Source organism: Alternaria atra (assembly GCF_907166805.1).
Source record: "Alternaria atra isolate CS162 genome assembly, contig: 30, whole genome shotgun sequence".
NCBI classification, from domain to species: Eukaryota; Fungi; Ascomycota; class Dothideomycetes; order Pleosporales; family Pleosporaceae; genus Alternaria; species Alternaria atra.
The window spans coordinates 789,624-810,262 of NW_025091329.1; the positions used below are offsets into that span (position 1 = coordinate 789,624).

Sequence of the window (20,639 nt, forward strand, 5' to 3'; positions counted from 1 at the left end):
GTGTAAGGTTGTGGTGGTGGTTGATGGACAGGATTATTTCATCAGACCCTCGGCGTTCTGGTTCAGCCACCGCCGAGGTCACGTGCAGCGGCGCCTCGCAAGGTTCGCTCACAACACCACAGCCAGTGAGCGAGGCGCAATTGACACTAGCATATGCGCAAATACGTTAAACGTACCCGTTATCGATTTTGTGTAGACGATAAGCAAAACTAAACTTTGTATTGGGGTGCGAAATTACAGTGTCTTGGGAAGGTTCTGCCGCCATGATTTTCACGACTCGAGCCACGGCGATTCTTGCTTGCAACTGACATGGATGGCAATCCCGTCGTTCCAGCTCGCTTATAGCGCCATTGACCAGGATGGCGGATGCAGGAACAGTGTCGCTCAGCACAGTATTTCTGCAGTCTTGATTGCAGGAGAAGCTTGGAAAGTGCGAGAAGGGTTCATACTAAGGGCCAAGCGGCGGTGTGCGTTCACCGGACGAGATGCCCACAAAGCATGCTTTTTAGGATAAATGCCCACAATGGCGAGAGAATAATCGCGCAGGGAAAGGTAGGCCTTGCTTACTAGGAATTGTAATCAGTACGGGGTGGCGTGTCTCATGTGTTTGTACAGACGAGTCTTTGACACAATTATCGTCAACGGTCGAGATGGATAGGACAGAGCATGTGATGGCAGATATAGGTGCTAGGGCTATATGCCCGAGTTAGCTGCACATCATACCGTTGCTAAGAGACGGGTTGGAAGGTTGGAAGCTCGTCATTCGTTCCAGAAAGGACTGTGACATCTCGTGCAGAGTGGTCCGGCACCCTAGCAACGAATGGGCCATGGTCAAGATGCTAGGGATCCCCAGCGTCGCAGCATCAATCCTCTGCACTTTGGAGAGAGCATGCGCAATATACGACGGCTTGCGCGCGGACTGTGGGTCACAAAAGCAGCCATGACGGGCTGAGTCTTCTGAAACGTTACCCGTCATCCCTGTCTGGTGTGCCAGCGCAGGCCTGCAGCTATGCCGACCCATTCTCGGAACTCATCTGGAGGAGCATCACAACACCACACGCAGCGGCGCAATTCGACTTCACAGCAGACTCCGCCCAAGGCACCCAGGCATTTGCGCAACAACACGGCACCCGAGCCGCCGACGCTCTTGCGCCTGCCATCAGTGAGCTCTACAAGCTCGGCCAGACGACCCCCAGCCTCGCATAGTGGCCATGGCATAGATAATTCGCGCGGCCCTCCTGTCACGTTAGTTACACGCAGTCGAAGTTCGCAAAACCCCGCCGACTTTGCCTATGCGCAGCAGCAGTTGATGCACTCAGGCCTGGTTTCCCCCACTAGCTCCCACCATTCGACGAGCAGACGACGCGGGGACGACGAGCTGGGGACCTCTAGTGAAGCCCCGCGACAACCACGACAACAAACAAGCGCAGTAGACCCTGGGAATCTCCCCAGACCCCGCCCACCCCGAAGAGCCTCTACCAGCACTTCGAGGCCCCCACCACCACGACGCATGGCCAGCTCTACCGACGAGTCGTCCGACTACGACTCTGGCCCCCGCAGCCGAATGGAAGACTACCACGCGGCGCACAGCGGACGAGGTGCGCATGCGCCCGCGACTCCAGGAACTGAGGGAGACAAGGAGGACCTGTTTCTCAACATCGCCGCAGACAGTGCGCCCAAGCCCCAACGCCCAGCAGAGTCGTCAACAGCGCGCGTCGATCGATTGAAGTCACGAGTGGCCCGAGTCAACAACCGGCAGTCGCTCCCGTCTGCACTGCAGTCGCCCTCGCCCGTACAGTCCGCCTCAGTGACGCCAACGACGAGCCGCATACCCTCCGCTGTTGCTTTGGAAGCCCGGTCGAGCGGCATCCGCCGGTCATCGCTCTTGCCTACTCCCTCCAGATACGAGCGATCCCCAAACTCGCCTGCGCCCGACGCAATACGAACCCGGGACCTCAACCACAAAGCCTCCTTCACCTCATCACGAAGGGACGCGGAGCTCTCACCACGCGATTTCCTCGCCCAGTTCTCAACCTCGTCCAGACGCCCATCTCAGCCTGAGGTGCAACACACGCCACCAAGTCGTACCCCAGCCTATCCTTATCGACCGTCAAACCTGTCACATGAGCCACGAACGCCCCAGGTGGAGACGTCGTTTGAGGCTGCCTCACGCGCCGACGGTACCGAGTCACATGGCTCTACGGGGCCCGCCGCGTCTGTGTGGGACGAGCTGGACGAGTTGAAGTCCAGGATACGGAAGATCGAAATGGGCGGCAAGATACCGTCGACATCGGGCGCCATCGTCTCTCAAGCTTCGGCTGATCGTCCACGAACGGCCAACACTTCAGCTACGACAGTGTCCTCTTCACCAAACCAGCAGCGTAAATCGAACCCGTCGCCTTCCGAGTCGACAGTGGGCAGTCATACACCTAGTAGCAGCAAGACTCATCCTCTGTTGCGGGATGCTCTCGGCAAAGCTAGACAGCATGTCTCCCCATCAGTGTACCGCACCCTGGAATCAACCGCAACAGAAGCACTTGCATTGGCGGAGATGAGCGGCAGTGCGGGACCACAGGGCACACTTCACTCTGCTAGTTCCATCATCAACGGCTCTGTCGTATCAGATCGCCAGGTTCGTCGCAAAGCCGACAACCTCTGTCGCAGCCTCACTGAGCTATGCATAGCTCTGTGCGAGACCAAGACCGGTCTTGCCAGTCCAGCCTTCCGATCAAATACAGCCACAATATCGCGTAGGCCAAGTGTACAGATCAACGGTGATTCGCCGACAATCCGACAGAGTATCGAACCTGAAAGCAACACATTATCTGGCATCAGCCCCAGCAGGGCCATGTCACGCATCGAGGCTCGGAGATCCAGTATGCTTGTTGCTGAACCCAATGGAAGCCAGCGAGGAAACAGCCAGGAACCTTACGAAGACAGACACACTCCATCACGCATGCAGCGAGCAGGTACAAGTTTTCACCAAACACGCAATAGCGTGGATGAAGAAGACGAGGATCCAATATTTCGTGCGCCATCTCGTGCCATGACTTCGATCGACTTTAGAGCCCGTCATGGTGGTCAAGCAGATAAAAACCGGTTCAGCAGACAGTACACATCTCGCGAGCCAATGCCTGACCTACAGCCATCACCTGCTCTTCAAACCACTGCCAGTCTGCGTCGGCCCAGCGTCTCAAGTAGTACGCCCTCGAATGAGCATAGTCTACTATTCCGCGACGGTCAGAGCCGCTACGGTCACAATCTAGGTCGCGAAGGTTCGCCAGCCAACTACGAGAAGACCTTGACGGGAGGATTACGACCACGAGCGCAACTGAACGTCGCCCGGAATCCGAACAACAGACACTCGGTTGGTGGTGTTTCGGACATTGGGCGTAGCGTGAGCTTGGGCAGACGGCTAAGGGGAACAAGTATCGGAGAGTGAGCAAGATGCAGCTCTCAGATCTCTTTGAGCTTGTGTTAATGTTTTGCGTTACCCTCCCAGCGTATCCAGTCTCCTCTTTGACCGACGCGTGATCACGCTGCGACTGACGTATCTAAGGCCGGATACGCCATGGGCATATCAACAAAGGCGCATACCGCAAAGCCGAACAACAAACAATCACCAGACACAGAAGCGCATGGAAACATGTTAGGAGTGAGTATCTGTAGTCAGCCTTGCGAGGCATGCTAAGTCTGGGCGATTTACCATTACGGAGTTTTACAAAACGTTGTGAGAGAAAAGTGTTCTCACAACTTGCATCTTTTGCCATCAAGGACCAATCACGGAAGCATTTGTTATCAGCGTTTCAGCACATAAAAGGACAGCGTGTGAGCGCAGGATCGATCACCGTTCATCTCATGATCTCATTTTCTTTTTTTCCTTTTCTCGAGTTCATATACCAACACCAGATCGTTTTTCCTTGCTTTTGTTCCTCTCTTCAGCCATGGGTGTTGAAATTCTATGTATATAGCATCTATCAAAACAGCCTTTCCTCTGTGTATATCGAATGTAGAGATGCTTCTGAACACTTACAAGAAGAAAACTGACAATTCAACAAGGTTGTACAGTATAGTCATTGCGAAGTCTAAGAACTCCTAATTTGACCAGGCTTTTGCGACACAGTGGCTCTTCCAGGACCAACGGAGCTCGCGCTACGACAGCGAAACTTCCATACACCGCGAAAGTATACGCCTTCCATTTGCACAGCATCATTGCAGCGTTGACAAATAGTAGCTGCTAATTGTATGAATCTCTTCCAATCTTGGTTCCATGTGGGTCGTCCTGTGATGCTGATCATTCACAAAGGTCTTATAGCTGAATTGCAAGAGATGTGTGCGCTGTTGCCTTGTATCATCGATATAGCCCGGCTCAGGAAAACCATGGTTCGAATGTGCTCCATATACCGTAAGCCCTGGAAAGCGTGGCACACGCTTTAAGACAGAACGCATTATCCAGTTCAACGCTGTCACTCACCACCCTCATAGAGTGCCCTACCGTCCCTGGATCAGTGGTGTAGAACAATCACGTTCCCTAGGTTAAGCAAACTGCTTTCTGCGAGCGCACCAGCCCACATTCACTTTTATATACGCTTTTCTGGTTGTGGTTATGACGCAGCCGTGCTCGCGCTGTTCTTCAAGCTCCTCTCCCGTACGTGTTGTCTCATATCGACCGCAACACACCACAACAAATACGCCTCTCCGACACGCCGCAACTCGCAATCCGCACACGACCGACGCGAGTTCGCACTCAGGCTCAAATTCAACTGCAGCAAACTCGCAATCAAGCGCGCCTGTAACCGCGCTGGCGCCTGAGCAAGCAGTGATTGTTACTTCGCGGACACTCACAGGCACTCACATCGCGCAAATCACCACGACCTCCGACCTTGTATACTTTCCAACCTCAACTAGCGAAATCAACCCCAGAAAACGAGAGTACGACACCATGGTAATGCAAGACAAAGTTTTCGACGAGCGCATGCCTTCCCAGGTCACCGCGCAGGTCGCGCCTACTCCACCGGACTCGTCCACCCCACACCCAGACTCACGTTCTCAGCCGCAGTCCGATTCCTATATCATGTCGCAACCCGCCGAAATCGAACCTCTTGTTTCTAGTGCCCTGCCTGTCTCTACCAGTGAGCCCGACTTTGGTTCAAGTTTAGGTTCATCTGCGGTCGATGTTGACTCACCTGAAGGCACTGAAGCACGAATCAACATGGAGGGTCCTGTATCTTCGCCGACCCATAGCAGCCCTACTATGGCTCCGCAAATCCGGGACCATGTGCAGGAGTCTTCGCATACACAAGAGAAAAAGCACGTCGATCGCACAACCCCTATCACTCCGCCTTCTACAAAGGATGCTGGCAACAAGATGTCTACGACGCCACTAATTACTCCCCCGGCGGCAGAGCAAGTAGCGACACTAGATGATACTCCCGGGTCTCCTACGCCGTCGAGTACAGCACGACCCTCCGATCGGGCGCTCTCTCGCCTGGAGCTCTTCGAGTGGCGCAGCAAAGGAGCAATTCATAAGCACTACAAGGGAACTGACATTTTCCACAAGACACGTTCTTCGATGAGGTATCAATCCAGGAGAATGCTCATCTTTGCTTCTCGCGGGTTTGAACGCGGAGTTCTGCCTACGAGACAGACAAAGCCCCCTCTGCTGAAGCGGCGTCACAGTATCGATGCCAATACTACCAAGAATTGGAAGATGCAAAACAATGCCTGTTGGCTGCATTATAGCTCAAAAGTAAACGAGTTGCAGCCACATGCTCACTTTGGTGCACGGCCGACTAACATTGTACAGAAAGATATTCCTTGGGTACGATCTCACGAGATAGAACTTCCATTCGTATATCCATCACATTCTCCAATTCCCGACCCCCGTCGATATGCTGCCTTCGGTCCAGCATTCGACATTGAGACTCCGCACAACAATGAAATTTTCCTTGAGCTCGGAGACGTCACCATACAAAACGACGCCTTTGATTACATTGGCGCTACCAGCTATCATGAGTCTAAACTAGAAGTGTGGATGCGTGGTGAGAGTCTAGATATGGCTCTTGAAGTACTTCGCCGCGATGAAGATTGCGACGCTCACGGTATCGACATTGTCAACTCCACTGTGGCCCAGATTTGCTGTTTCGCCGCAAATAGTTCAAATGGCCCTTCTGGGGAATACGAACAATACAAGGCACGTTACCACAACAAGAATTGGATCATCGTCGTTTGTAACGATGCCATGGGTGGTATCGAAAATAATGGGACCAGCGGATCGCATTGGTCCATGGTAGCCATGGATAGGATCTCGAAGCGTGCGTACTATTACGACTCTTTGTACGCTCATTACACGGATTACCAGAACTTGGGTCGCACTATCTCCATGGGTCTGCTCAACATTCTTGATGAAGACATTTCGAGGTGGACATATGAGGTACAGCTCGAGAGCCCGAACCAGAACTGGCACAATTTGTTCAGGCACGATGGCGGTGCTTGTGGACCTTTTGTATTCAAGATGACGCAAATCCTGATTGAACATATCAAAGGTCAGCAAGCGCTGAGTCTCGAGGATCAGTGCCATCTCGAACTAGACGATTCGTTTGCGACGCAACTGTTCAAGCCGCGATTTCATTCGGGTCATGTTCGCAACGAGATAAAGGCCAGGATCCGTCGCTGGCGTCACATTTCCCGGGCTTCGGCGTTCGTAGACCAACACGACCACTATGCTATCCACGATACGAATGCTGTTCTGAGGAACGGGCCAGTCGTCGCTTTCCAGATTCCTCCGAAGCCACGGCTTCCAGTTTTGCGTCGGACTCATCACATGGGCAGGTACTCCGGGTCACATCACACAAGACGTCGTTGCTCTAGCGGCACCAACTACCATGATTCCACCGATGTAGACGATAGCGATGAGAACTACGTCACCTACGACAACAGCAGTGACAGCGGTCGTAGCACTGCAGGTTCCTCAGGCGGTGATACCGTAGTCATCGGGCACGACGACCTCTGGGGAGACGCAGGCGTCGATGTCAACATGGACGACGATGACCTTTATCCTGACCTCAACGGCAGTGTTCAACTTATTGATGAGACTGATGGAGTCCTAGACGAACACGTATCGGCTGGCTATCGGAGGATTGTGAACAACTCACCGGAGCCTGACAATGAGGAACAAGGACCCAGCGTTACTAGGCTTGCTTGAACGCCTAGCGATACTTCGATGAAACGTTTCTGATGACGATCGAGTAGCAACTGGCCTTGGTCTTGATAAAACCTTGGGGAGCTGGGTTTCGAATTCACCTCACGTAGGAATGGCCAGGTCTTGTAACAAGAGACGCGCGACGAGCAAGCGGTGGAGCGGTTCACACACACAAAAGAAACGCATTCACGATTGTGTCACCGTTCTTGACGGAAAGCGTATATTTCCTTGCATGTTTTTTTCTTTGCGGTGTTGACCTGCTTTGGCAGCAACTTGATTTTTTCACGAGACCAAATTCTGGTCGTAAGGCATGGTAATAGCGGATCAAAACGGATTCTTGTCTCGATATGTGGGCAAACTCGCTATAGTCCCTCCGTTCTGCAAAGGCGTTGAAGGAGTCATACTGGGTTGCGGTGATATCGAGATACCCCTTAAGTTGGGCGTTTGTGTGGGTGGCGGAGATATTCACGGTTTCATATTGCGAAAGAAAGTAAGAAACATAAACACAAAAAAGTTTGAGACAAAAAAAAAAAGTCCCTTTTCGACTTTGCTATGTTGCGATACACTCGCTGAATCGCAGTTGTGTTGTAGTTCTAGACACAGTTGTAGGGTCAGGTCAGCCATCACGTGCCCCCTCCATGCTGATGCGATCGCGATCACCATCGCCATCGCCATCGCAATCCCAACCGCATTCACATCCTGTTTTTTTCGCACCTCCATCAACCCGTGTCCCCAGCCATCCCCAACCACCGCAGATCCTGCGGCTGAACTCGCCATCGCAAGTTTGGTCGAGCAAAGGTGGTGGTGGCGGTGGCAAATTCGCAGCCGAGGTGCGGCGAAACAAAGAACCCGGGAAGGCGAAGATGTCGTACTGCGGATGTACCTGTTTGTCCCTGTCTATCACTCAGGGACTAAGAACGGTAACCAGGGGGTTGCGCAATCTGGCTAACGTTAGGCATGTTGATCGTGATGCGAACAAGAGAAAAAGCAACGGTGATGTTGGACCTGAAGACGGAATGGGTTAATGACGTAACCGCAACCGCGATCTAGCCCGTTCCACGATCCAAGCCCAACTCAACCTAATCATGACTACTGTAGATATCTTGTGTGCGTTGTTGTTGTTGTCGTTAGCCTAGATCGTAATATCGTAACAAGTGTTAAGCGCGAAACCCGATACCAGTGCCGAATGTATCAACGGCGGAAAACGCGCATAGTCTGTATATCAGATACGCACAACCAGACGCCCAAGTTGCCGCCCGGCGATGTCTTGATCCACGCAGGTGATTTGACGAATCAAGGAAGTTATTCCGAGTTGAAGAGGACGGTTGAATGGATTGAGAAGCAAGATTTTGAGGCAAAGATTGTAATCGCTGGTACGCCAAGGTGTTGTGCTCCAAACTTTGAGAGAAATGAGAGGGCTGATACTCGAGGCAAAGGAAACCACGACATCACACTCGATGGGCCATTCTTCCGAGAGAACGAAGCGTCGTGGAAATGGCCTAGTCCTCAAGATACGCAAGCGTGTAGGAAGTTGTTGACGGAATCCAAATCAATCACTTACCTTGAGAATGAGTTTACAGAAGTACGACTTCAAAGACGGGGAACGTGTTTTACTGTTTTTGGTAGCCCGTGTACGCCCAAGCAGAAGCAGGCGAATTGGGCTTTTCAATACAAGCCCGATGAGGCAGATGAAGTATGGAACAAGATTCCAAATGATGTGGACATAGTAGTTACTCATACACCGCCAAAGGGGCGGTGCGATGGAGCAACAGCAAGTGGGAAACAGAAAGATAGAAGGGAGGGATGCCCAGCCTTGTCAAGGAGGATAGAGCAAATCAGGCCGATGTTGAACATCTGTGGACACATACACAGTGGGCGAGGTGTGGAGACGGTACAATGGAGAAGAAGATGTTCTTCTCTACAGCTACATCAACAACCCACAATCATGGATAGCGGTACCCTAGTTTCAAGCGTGCAATTCTGGAACGACCCAGGGGCCTCCAACAAGAAACTTTCTCTAGTCGATTTGACGACGATGCGGGCGAGAGCAGCAGGGCGTGGTTCGGGCTGCGACCATGCAAGTTTGACACGTCAATTGCAGCCTGACTCGCGATGCGACCATCTTCGGGGCCAGCCTGATGCGTCGTTTGCACAGGGCCAGAGAGGGTGTCAGCCCCCGTCCGGTGGAGGTGAGAAGCTTATCACGACGGCGAGCCTCACTGATGTTGCCCTGCGGGACAGTGAGGCGCTGTGGGGATTCGGTGGAGGAGGAAGAGGGGGCGATGCATTTGAGCATCACCACGAGAGCGATACCGGACATGGGTGTCCTGACGAGGCTACTCAGCGTTTTGCAGAACGACAGAGGGGTATGCCTTGGTCAGGGACGGAAGTGGCGCGTAGCCAGACCACGGTGATCAACGCAGCATATCTGGGTCCTAGAGTTGCTGGCAAAACGTCGGTTGCGTACAACAAGCCGATAGTGGTCGATATTGAGCTTCGTGTATGGGGCTCTTGGGACGAGCCAAGTGTGGCATGCTAATGTGGAATGACGGATTAACTGCAGCGTACCTGTCCCAAATGATCTCATGCTTTAGCAGCAAACGACATTCTAGATCCAACACCTACATCATTCTGCTTGCTGTTTAATACACATCGTGTGCTATTCCACTTGTTCCATGCAATGGTGGAGGACCACGTAGGAGGACGTGCTTCGCGGGCTTGAGTGAGGTGACCATGTCACGATTGGATGTGACATGCAGACGTGCCCCGCCTCACCCCGCATAAGCGTATCTTATCGTCCATTCAGACGGCGGGCTAACGTCTGCCAGTCGGGACGGATCGAGTGGCAGCAAATCTGTGTCTTCTCACATGGCATGGGATGGAAAAATATGCTGACTGGCCTGGCGACGCGACGCAGCCGCCGTGCCCTGACCCGAGTTGAGACAAGGCACAGGGATGCCCCTCAGCACAGATGGAGAGATGTGCAGAGGATGTGCATTGAAGACGTGCCGAAGGCCCGGTGACTGCGGCCGTCTGAGTTGAGGTACAGATGTGTCTCGGAAGCTACAAAAGAAAGTTTACTTGGTTGGATCTCGAATGTGACGAGACGCTTCTCGATGCGTGCTCTGTGCTTCACCTGTACCACATATGGGCAGCTGGATTGGTCATGTCTTGTAAATGTTCATAGTGGGGTGTGGTCACATCGATCCCTTAGTGGTCATGCAGGCTCAGCGGGTTGATCCTATCAGATGCCGTCCGCGAGCGAGTCTCAAAACGGCCATGTGGCCGCAATCGGGCTTGATTGGAGAGAGTGTTTCGTAACCGCCGCGGCCGACGAGTCGACCTGCAGCGTGCTCAAGTGAAGCACCGGACAGCGGCTTGCGCGATGCGATGCGATGCGATGAAGGTGGCTCAGAGTGGGGACTAGGGAAGTCGAGGAGCAGCTGTGACGCTGCTCAGCCGTGGTCGAGTTTGGTAGGCGAGAGCTGGATAGTCTGGGTAGCGCATGCATGTGGACGCTTCATCAGCGTGCGATGCAAAATAGACAAGTGCAAGCCTGTCCTGTCCGCAGCAGCTCACACAGGGATTCCCAGGACAGCTGTCGAAGCCTTGTGCATGCGAGCCTGATATAGTCACAACTGCACCCCCGAATGCGTGCAGGCTGACTGCTCCCAACCCAATCTCCGTTGCACACACTTCTATTCTTCGAAGCCCGAGTCTTCCTCTTTTACAATTGTTTAATTGCAGACTACGCGGTGCGATCCAGACTACTGCCAACCGGATCCTATTGGCATATTGGCATCGCTGAAACGGTGACGTCGCAAAGCATCCACACCGCAAGTCCACCAAGCAGAGCAATCGGTGCTGCCCGGCAACCACGAGGAAACTAGACGCGGGAGACTGCAAAAGAAGATCACACAGCCTCACTATTGTCACCGACTTGTCGTCCGAGTACCTTGGTAATTCCTTTGTCGAGATTGTTTGATCCGAAATTTTTGTCGCTTTGCCACGAGCTTCCGCCGTCTTCGATCCGCCGCCGGTTGTGTCCCTGAGCAGACCCACTTTTCCTTAGGTCAGCAGATTCCAAGCAAGCCATCCTCGTCACCCCCGTACCAGGAACACCCGCCGTCACCAAAAGCTCTCACCACCCACCCGGCATATACTGCACCCGACTCTCCTTATAGTCCCAACCATCGCTTCTTGCTTTTGTTGCCGCCTAGCTATACAACAACAACCTGGCCGCCCAACACCGCCACAATTCGCTTGCTCATCGCCTCCATTGTCTCGATTGGCTGGATCCGCATGTGTCAGGCTTGAGTCGCAAGCAGTCATTGCTGTCACACTACGTATAAAGGAGATACCATACCCCACACCCAACTAGCAGCAATCCCCTCCCCACACCGCCATGGACGAGCCCACGCCCGATCACTACAAGGCCCTCGGCGTCGACAAGACTGCCGACGCCTCGACCATCAAGGCCACTTACCGCAAACTCGTCCTCAAGTGCCATCCCGACAAGGTCACAGATCCTGCCCTGAAGGAGCAGAAGCAGGAGGAGTTCCACCAGATCCAGCAGGCCTACGAGTGCCTCATCGACGACGAGAAGAGAGGCAAGTACGACGCACTCGTCACGCTCGAGAAGCTGCGCAAGGAGAGGGCGACAGCAAGAGCATCTGCGCCACGCGACAGGACTGCACGCTTCGATGTCCCCACATCAGGCGGTGCGTCCTTCGCCGCCAACGGACCTACGCGCTACACCACCGAACACCGAGTACCAACCGCATCACGCGAAGACGACGACCGCTATTATGCACGCTACCACAGCACCCCGTCCAAGACCACTGCAGCTCCGAGATCCACTCGCGAGAAGGAGTCATCCAAAAGCTCTCGACACGCCAAGGAAGATAGATCGCGGTCAGATCGCGAGAAAACGCGTGCTAAGGAAGCCCGAAGCGACCGCAAGTTCACCTCTGTCGATAGTGAGTCATCGTCGGATGAGAAGGCGCGCTACGAGGCAGCCTACAAGAGCCGCACTGAGGAGGAGGCTCGGCGCAGGGCAGAAGAACGCCGAACCTATGAAGACAACCGATACGCCGGCGCCACTCCAGCTGTCCCTACCCAGCGCAAGATGAGCGTCCAGGAACAGGAGGCGCTTCGCTACCAACACAAGTCACGCGCACAGGTCGAAGAGGAGATGTCTTCTCGTCCCTCGCCAGTCAGGACGTCTTCGCGTGACTACTACAACCCTGAACCCCGCCTTCAACGACGCGATAGTGCTCGACCTGAGCCTGTCCGCAGGTCATCTGCCCGGCCAAGCAAGGAGAGACCGAGCCTATCACGTCGCGATACCGATCGCACTGATCGTGGCCTCCCAGAGGTTGTCGAGTGGGCCGATGACAGATACGAGGAAAGACGAGTACCCAGCTTCAAGCAAACGACATCGTCCCCTGCTGAGCTCGCACGTGGAATGCCTCAGCGCTCATACACCGACAGGTCAACGCGACATGCCGAGAACACGCCACCGTCGCTAAGCCGATCATCTACAATGCCTAATGTTCCCCACGTCTCCTCGTCCTCGCGCAGAAAGGAAGCCGCCGTTCCCCGCGGACCCTCTAGTCTTCGCGAGACTATGACGCCTGAACAATACAGCAGCCCCGAGAAATACACCAGTCCGGACAAGTACGCGAGTCCTGAGAGGGATGCTTTCCCCACCGTCCCACCCTCGTCAACCGTCAAGACATACTACTACCCTGTCGCTGGAGGCGGCGTATCCGCAGAAGCACCATCTCCTACTCCTCGACACGTTGTTCGTGAGCCCACAGGACGCCAACACCGCTCGAAATCGCCGCTTGGCAAGCCCCCGATTGGTCAAAATCGTCCAGCAGAACCCGTCGCATACAAAACCGTCCAGCGGCCGTCGATGCCAGGCCGCACCGAATCTAGTCGCACTGATACCAGTCGCAACATCTCGCCAGTCCGTGAAGACCGCGGACGCTCAGGACGGCCCAAACTCTACGGCGAAGTCAGCGGCGAATCCCGACACAGGGTGCGCCAGACCAGCATCGATCCCAACGAAGTGCAGTATGCCCGCAGATATGGTCCTGAGGATGTTAGGTGGGCACCAAGATCTGGCGAACCTGATAGGGGCTATGCCAGCAAACCTACGCTTGGTAGAACTGCTACATATGTTTACTAATAGTCTGCCACGTTGAACAAGGAAGCCGACATATACACACACAAACACAAAGGCATCTCATTGCCATAGGATACCCAAACTCCCGGCTATCGGATAAACACCGGGATCACATTCTGATATTTACCTGGCGTTTCACGGTTTCTTCTTATCTCTTTTGGTTTCGGTTATGGTATTACTCACTCTACGACCACTACACGCAAGTGCTGCGTTGGCGTTAGAGGAACTCTCCATACTATTGTTCGTTTCCCTTCCGAAACATTCTATTATCTCTGTACATTGCATATAAATCGAAATGCTTGCAAGCATTTCGATTTCTTCCATTCGCTTTCTCTGTATTTTTGCTCTAGGTGTGTGCTGGCAGAGTTTCATGTCTTGATGTTTATCATCATTGCATGAACTGGGCCACTGGGTGGCTTTCACGTTCGCTTTTTTTTTTGGCATCGCGGCACGTATACGTTCACTTAATCACGATACCACGAATTCTGGCACATCTACACGGAGAGGAGACACATATAGTATATAGATTAAAGTAGTAACATCTGATCGAGAGAAATCCAAACACATGACTTCAATAGCATATTTCTGCAGCTCAATCTTGACTCTGACCACAGTCAAGTCAAACATTATTCAAAACTCTCCGTGTTAACCCCCTACACCCCAGATCTCACACCGTACCCTCTCCACCCCACCTGTTCACAAGTGACACGCATCACGCCTTGTGTAAAATCGTGTAACAGTTCTTTCACCCAATGACGACGATCTTGCACCCCAATCTTGTTAGGAGAAGGTGATCTATATGCCGCAAAGGTGTGTACACCGATGCAGGTAAGCTGTATGTAAGCGTTTAGTGTACTATGTATATAAGACGAGCAGGTTACCTTAGCTGTGCTCGGTTAGATTTGCCTTGCAGTCTACCTTGTGTTGTACCAAGCCTTTGCTTAGCCGGATTTAGTGGATGCTAACATGGTCAGATTATACGAAACTGCTGATGCTGTCATATAGCCTATCCGGCGGCAAGAGTATGCGCGCTTAAGGAGAATTACCCAGTCTCGAAGAAAGCTCACGTTTCTGACAAAGCGAGTGACGAATTCTAGTATGTTGAATATATGTGTTCCATTCATTTACATAGCCTTTTCCACCCACCTATAACCCTTAGATGATTCACAGAGAGAAAAAAAAAAAAAAGGAAACCCCCAAGGACATTTCGACCACTTGAATATATCCCCAAAGTCGAACCTTGGTTTCAATCCAACGTCTCCCGCCAATCTCTCTCCAAATAACGCCTTCCGCTGGCTGAAATCGCCAAGCGAAACAGATACACACAAGAAAAAAAAACCCCCCAAGGACGCAACCCAAGACGCAATGTGGGTGCTTTCTGCCAGAGGACAGCGCTTTGCATGGCTCGTAACATCGATACTGAGGTTGTAAAAGTAAGGAGATGAGATAGATATACAAAGGTGCAGCGAGTGTACTAATGGTGATTTTTCGGAGGGAAAAGATGTAGTAGTAGCGTAAGGAGTGTAAGTATGTGGAGGGATGGCGGTACTAGGCACTAGAAACTAGAACATTACTCTGCGTAACTCAACGCGCATTAGCCTCCAAATGCAAAAATGAGAGCCGTGGGCAAATACGGACTTGCAAGAAAGGAAATGTTGAACACATAGGAAATGCTGACAGGAAAAGGAAACAAGCTAGTACTTTCGATCAGCTCGAAAGCCTCAACTGAGCCGACGGTAGTAATGATGTTTCGCGTTCAGTGTTCACTGCAACGCGGGCCAATGCGACATGCAACCATTAGGAGGCCGAACGCTCAGTGTTGGTGGCGTCGCGAGCTCTTGTTGGCAGAGGACGATCCTTCGGAGAGAGGTTGCGTAATTTCCGACAAGGCGGCCGAAGCTACCAAGTCTTCTGCGCGCGGCATATTCTCCGGAGACTACTAGATCGAACACGTCCACTGCGTATGTTTTGAGTTTAAAATTCGGGGTTTCTGCGCGGTCGCTCACAGTACGTCCCAAATGTTACGAACGATGGGGTTGCTGCCAGTTTGGACAGGACTCCGAGGATCAACAGCGGCCTTCTCTGGTGTCCATTGCCGGGGTAGTGGTTCCTCCCACGCGACATGGCCGTTGCGTCCGTCCTTGATCGTCTCGTTGGAAGACACCGGACTCGCGTCATCGCCAGAGGATTGGATGTCATAGTGGAATGGATTTCTTGTAAACTCTTCTGCACGCGGTGACATAATTGCGTCGATGTCGTCCGCAGCATGTTGAGGAACAAATGGTTTCGGTAGCTTTGACTGGATCTCTGTCTGCAGCTTGTGCAACTTCCGTTGTTCGTGCATGTTAGGTGATGAAAACCTAGTCCGAATGGCCTTTGCGGGAGTTGAGAGGAAGGTTTCGCTAGGAGATCGGGGAGTATCCGGTGCCTTGGGGGATGCTACAGGAACAGGTGTAGCCGAGTCGATAGAGGCCGAGGCTTGTTTTTCGGGAGAATTGCTAAGACTGTCGATGCGTGGTCCGGCTGCTTGGCTAAGTTTTGGCGTGGGCATGGACAGCAGACTAGTGGACTGGAAGATTGGATTCGTTTGCGCTGTACCGTCGAGTGATGCAAAGCCGTTGAAAGTCTGATGTGCAGGCGGAAGGATGGCCTGGAAGGATGGGCGTCGATCCTCAACCTCAGAATCCTTGATAGCCGCTATGCTGGGTCTGTCAAACGGATTGAAATCTGCTCTTGTTGGTGATGTCAAGCCAAATGGATCCTCGTCTGCTATCCTCGGCTTTAATGGAGTCATGTGGAATTCAGTGGCACGTGGTGATTTCAGTTGATCTTCCAAGCTTGCATCCGTGCTACCAAAAATGTCCTTGGGGAACAGGGTAGCAATTGGGGAAGTGATCTCAGGCGCACCAACACGGTCATCGCTGTGTGAAGCCTGTAGTGGTGCAGATTGCCCCAGCTCGAAGGAGGTAGCGCAGGGCGACAAAGGAGCGAAAGATCGCTCGTTGTTGTCCCTGTCGAGTTCTTCACGTGCAGGCGCTTGAGTCTGGCTATCCAGATCATAGCCTGTCGGCCATGGGTTGTCGAAGGAGGTTTTGATCGGCGACATGACCTCGGGGTCGGATGTCTCGTAAGGAGTGAAAGAGGGTATGTTGAAGCTCGCCACAGCAGGGGACCTAAGTGGCTCGAACTCGAACCCTGATGGTCGCAAAGGCGCTAGATGCCTCTCTGTTCCGAATGATGTGCTCTCATCGTTGTCCTGGCTTAACCGCAACGGAAGTTGACGTGAAAAGTTGGGAACAGAGGAAAGCTTGAAAGTAGGTTCTGAAAACTCTTCGTTGTCAGAGACATCTTCGGTCTGGATAGTCGGCAGGTTGTCGTTAGTTACAGAGACCACAGGCACAACGTGACCCTTTGGATCGACATAGGGTGTCGTCGTTGGAGCAGGCTGCGATGGGAGCTCGAAATGCGCTGGACTAGAGTCCCAGGACCGACGGAACCCAGGTGAGAAAGCCCCAGTGGGCGCCGATAGGGGACCTGGAGATATAGCCATCATGTTGCCTGTGCTGGCCCGCTGCATGCTAATATCACTGTCTGGTGGAAGTGGTGCCGTTCGCGGAGTGCGCGAACCCGAATCAGAGTCCCTGTCGTAGGAGGAGTACTTGTTGTTCCCGGTGGAGCGAGCTGTAGGAAGACCGGCAGATCGCCGTCCATATCCTTGGTTGTGATATGAGCGGCTTTCATTCTGTCTTAACAGGCTGTTACGGAACTCTTGCAGTTGCATAATGAGGTTCATGTTCGGCCCAATCCACTTGCTTCGCTTCTTCGCCTTGTCGTATGCTTCTTGCACGCTCATCTGCGGATCTTTGTATAGGCCATACGCAACGATCAAACTGGCAGAGCGACTGACACCACATTGGCAATGGATAAGTACCCGCTTTCCCCGTTGTACCCTCTCATCTATCATCTTGACTAGCTTGTGAAGGTCAGGGACAATATCTGTATTGTGCTCCCAAGGCATGTGAATATACTCTGGAGTCTTGTATGTTCTGCCGTCGATCACAACTTCACGTGGTTGTATGGTCTGCATGACTGGTGCCGTGGCCTTGGGTGTGGTTGGTGAGTTGTCTTCCATGCCAAACGACTGCTTTGGCCGCTGTGCAAGGGTAGCAAAATCAACGTTCTCTGCTGGTGGTCCATCTATGCGCCTGGCATCGATGTCCTTTTGTGACTCCACCGTCGGAGTGGTGAACGGGTTCTTTACTTCGCTCGCGACGTTGATGATGACGTCGAAAGTTGTGGCTTGGACAGCGGTGGGCTCAAAGTAAAGATATACGCCAGACTCGTATATACAAATTGGTCCGTTGGGGTACGCTGCCGGCTTCTCCTCTCGCGATTGTGGGACGTCAAAGTTCGGTTCTTGGTCTTCCTCCTCTTCCATCTCAAAGGGTACCTCGCTAAGACCACTTGGCTTTGGTGCAACAGGACGTAGTGGAGGCAGCTGCATGCCACCCATTGGATTCGTACTCGGTGAACATAGTGGTAAAGATGGCGATGACTGGAAGTGGCGAAGGGGCGGGCGGTTAAAGGACGGTGTCGAGGGTATTAGCAGCCGTACAGGCTTACTCTCGTTGCTGCCAGGGGTCGAGATCGTTAGACTCAAGTTCGATGGTCGACGCCTCGGCGGTGTTGGCGGTTTGATAAACAACGGTGATGGTGGTGCCGAGCTATTCCTCTCCTTGGGTGCTACTGCTATAGGAGCTGGTGCCTGTGCACGCAAGTTGCTTAGTGAAGACGCTGTGTTGATTCCGAGGTTCTTGAGATTCCGGGGCTTCTTCGCGGGTGTTGTCGGACGCTGTAGCTCGAAGAAAGTGCTGGCGGACGGATCTCCAACAGCTGCTTCTGTCCTCCTCGACCTGAAGTCGGCGACGAAGGATGAAGACGCAATTGTTTTTGCGAGAGGTGATTCAGGTGACACGCCCGGCGAGGGATCTGTTACAGACGACGAGTCCATGGTCGAGATGGTTGTGGTCGGAGAGTTGTCGGAGGAGCCTGTCGATGTACTGTCGCGACTGTCGCTGTGAATGTGGAAGGAGGAGAATGGTGCGCCCGTGTTGGTGTTGGGGCTCGTAGCAGGGCGTACTACGTTCCCGCCATTTTGACCCTTGTTATGGTGATCTCCTCCAAATACAGCGCCGAACGAGGGCATTGGCATGAATGATCGCGCGCTTGTCTGAACCATGCTGGGTCTCCGAGTCGTAGAGTGTGCTGCCAAGCGTGGGCAGTGAATGCCGGAGCTACTGGGCCAACGGGGAGCTCGTGGCTGAGTAGTGGGTAGATTGGTGCAGTGCGTGAATGACTGCTCCAGTTCCTTGGAAGGGAAAGAAGAATTAGGTGTAGAGAAAGCCCTTTTGAGAGTCGGACTGTCAGCGTCATGGGATATTGTAGGCGAGGCAGACATGGCAGGCGCATGTGTTTCGAAACGTGGGCGTGGAGACGGGGGAGTGGGATGGGGAGCCTGAAGACAGGTCTTGGAGAAGCCGTTTACAGGCTCGAAGATGGGTGGAAGAGTGTACATGGTCAAGCAAGCAGTGGATGGCAGACAACGATTGCCCGTACACTGCCTTCGGCACAGTCATGCTCGCTCGGACAGACAACGAGGCACAGAAGGGTGCAAGTGGGACGCGAAAAGGACATGCAGCTTACCTGGTTGCCAACAGCAGTGGAGAGGGACGCTGGTGTGGTGAATTGGAGCGAGAATACCAGATTCTCTACTAAGCGCCTGGGGAAGGAGCGACTAGGCCGGCGATGCGCCTATGCCTGGGATGATGCGGCGTAGTGGGTAGAAAGGTCAAGTCGAAGCGACGCTGCGGGTGCGGGTGGTGAGGTGAGGGCGGTGGTGAGGAAGGCGCTCTCGACGTGGTTGCCGCGCTCACAATTGTCGTGTATTGCGACACACTCTGGACTTGGGGTTGCTGTGGTGGCAGAGTGGTGACCAGCTTAGAGCGGACGAGGGAAGCCGGTCGATCGCAGAGCCGCTGCCGCCTGGGTGTTGGGGGGAGGGATGGTGGGTAGGCGAGCACGCTGTGTGTCGTGATTGAGGCGGCGTGAATGCGTCTTGTCGATGGATGGGGGAGACGAACTGCGAGGCAACGCTAGTGGTGGCTCTGTGGAAGCGCCGACGTTCCAGGAATAGCAACCGCCGCCGGTGCGCTACGAGGCAGCTGCGACCACTAGCACACTAACACGCCAGGGCCATGAGAGCCTTGGGACCACACTACACAAACACGCCAGTCCACTCAAGCACGCCGCCTTACAACTTGTCTACCGTACCGCTGCCGATCCACAGTTTGCAGCCAACATGTAGTCGTTGTTCGCCATGGCCTAGCAAACAAATGTCTTCCCCCTCGTTGCCTCCTCACCGCGCATGACTTCACCAGACTGCCTTTGTTCCCCGGACCTTTTGAGCCTAGAGTAGCCCCCCCTGGAAGGCCGCAGCCTGTAGACGGGAAGGCCCAGACGAGAGGACCTCGGAAAGAGGTAGGGGTCCGCTCATATTGCAGCCACCCCAGACAGTACCTAGCTATGTAATCCGTCCCGTCTCCGGCCTGGACGCACACGAGATGAATTACTCGTCGTCCGCGTTCATCGCAGCAACCCGACAGCGTCGTCATTATTGCTATTATCCCACTGCTGGGACACCCTTGCCTCGCTTCGCATGCCACAGCCATCGTTTCGACACGCACTGCATCTTCGACTACGACTGCCTTCATTGCAGCCTTCTGAGGCATGCAAAACAGTCGGACTAAATATCTCTGACGTGAAACGCACCGTGGAAAAATGTCGACCCACCTGTTGGCGTTGGCGGGGTGAGCATTCCGCGTCTTCATCATGTGAGTACTACCATGCGTTTCATCTCTCTGCCGTCAGTTTCGCAATCCTAAACCCAACCACAACATATGTGGAACCTTCTCCCGCATGATAACGAGGCAGAGCCGCAAAATATGCTGTACCTGCCGAAACTTATTTCCACCTCTGCCGCTACCTGTGCCCTGAATGTTGATAATTTGTTCTTCTGTCACGCAAAACCCCAATTCGGCCAGCCCACACCGAATACGTTTCAGCATCTTTAACACCGGCAGAATCCGTCCAAAAAAGCAACGCGGCACCGAAACAGGCATCCATGCGAAGATCCAACGACTCAGTACAGTCCGCCTCACCTTGATGGGCACGTGCTCTTAAGATCGA

At 53.3% G+C, this 20,639-nt stretch overlaps 4 protein-coding genes across 4 annotated transcripts; 3 read left to right on the forward strand and 1 right to left on the reverse strand.

The window, feature by feature from the left end:
• Nucleotides 1-1,510: 1,510 nt before the first annotated feature.
• On the forward strand, nucleotides 1,511-3,442 carry ALTATR162_LOCUS9659 (uncharacterized protein; the record flags this gene model as incomplete). The annotated part of the gene is made up of 1 exon (XM_043317293.1): nucleotides 1,511-3,442. The coding sequence occupies one exon, from the start codon at nucleotides 1,511-1,513 to the stop codon at nucleotides 3,440-3,442; it is 1,932 nt and encodes a 643-aa protein (XP_043173228.1).
• Nucleotides 3,443-4,942: 1,500 nt separating this feature from the next.
• ALTATR162_LOCUS9660 (uncharacterized protein) lies at nucleotides 4,943-7,204 on the forward strand (the record flags this gene model as incomplete). Its single annotated transcript, XM_043317294.1, has 1 exon — nucleotides 4,943-7,204. One exon carries the CDS (start codon nucleotides 4,943-4,945, stop codon nucleotides 7,202-7,204), a length of 2,262 nt encoding a protein of 753 aa, XP_043173229.1.
• Nucleotides 7,205-11,606: 4,402 nt separating this feature from the next.
• On the forward strand, nucleotides 11,607-13,397 carry ALTATR162_LOCUS9661 (uncharacterized protein; the record flags this gene model as incomplete). The annotated part of the gene is made up of 1 exon (XM_043317295.1): nucleotides 11,607-13,397. One exon carries the CDS (start codon nucleotides 11,607-11,609, stop codon nucleotides 13,395-13,397), a length of 1,791 nt encoding a protein of 596 aa, XP_043173230.1.
• Nucleotides 13,398-15,396: 1,999 nt separating this feature from the next.
• On the reverse strand, nucleotides 15,397-18,633 carry ALTATR162_LOCUS9662 (uncharacterized protein; the record flags this gene model as incomplete). The annotated part of the gene is made up of 1 exon (XM_043317296.1): nucleotides 15,397-18,633. One exon carries the CDS (start codon nucleotides 18,631-18,633, stop codon nucleotides 15,397-15,399), a length of 3,237 nt encoding a protein of 1,078 aa, XP_043173231.1.
• Nucleotides 18,634-20,639: the final 2,006 nt, after the last annotated feature.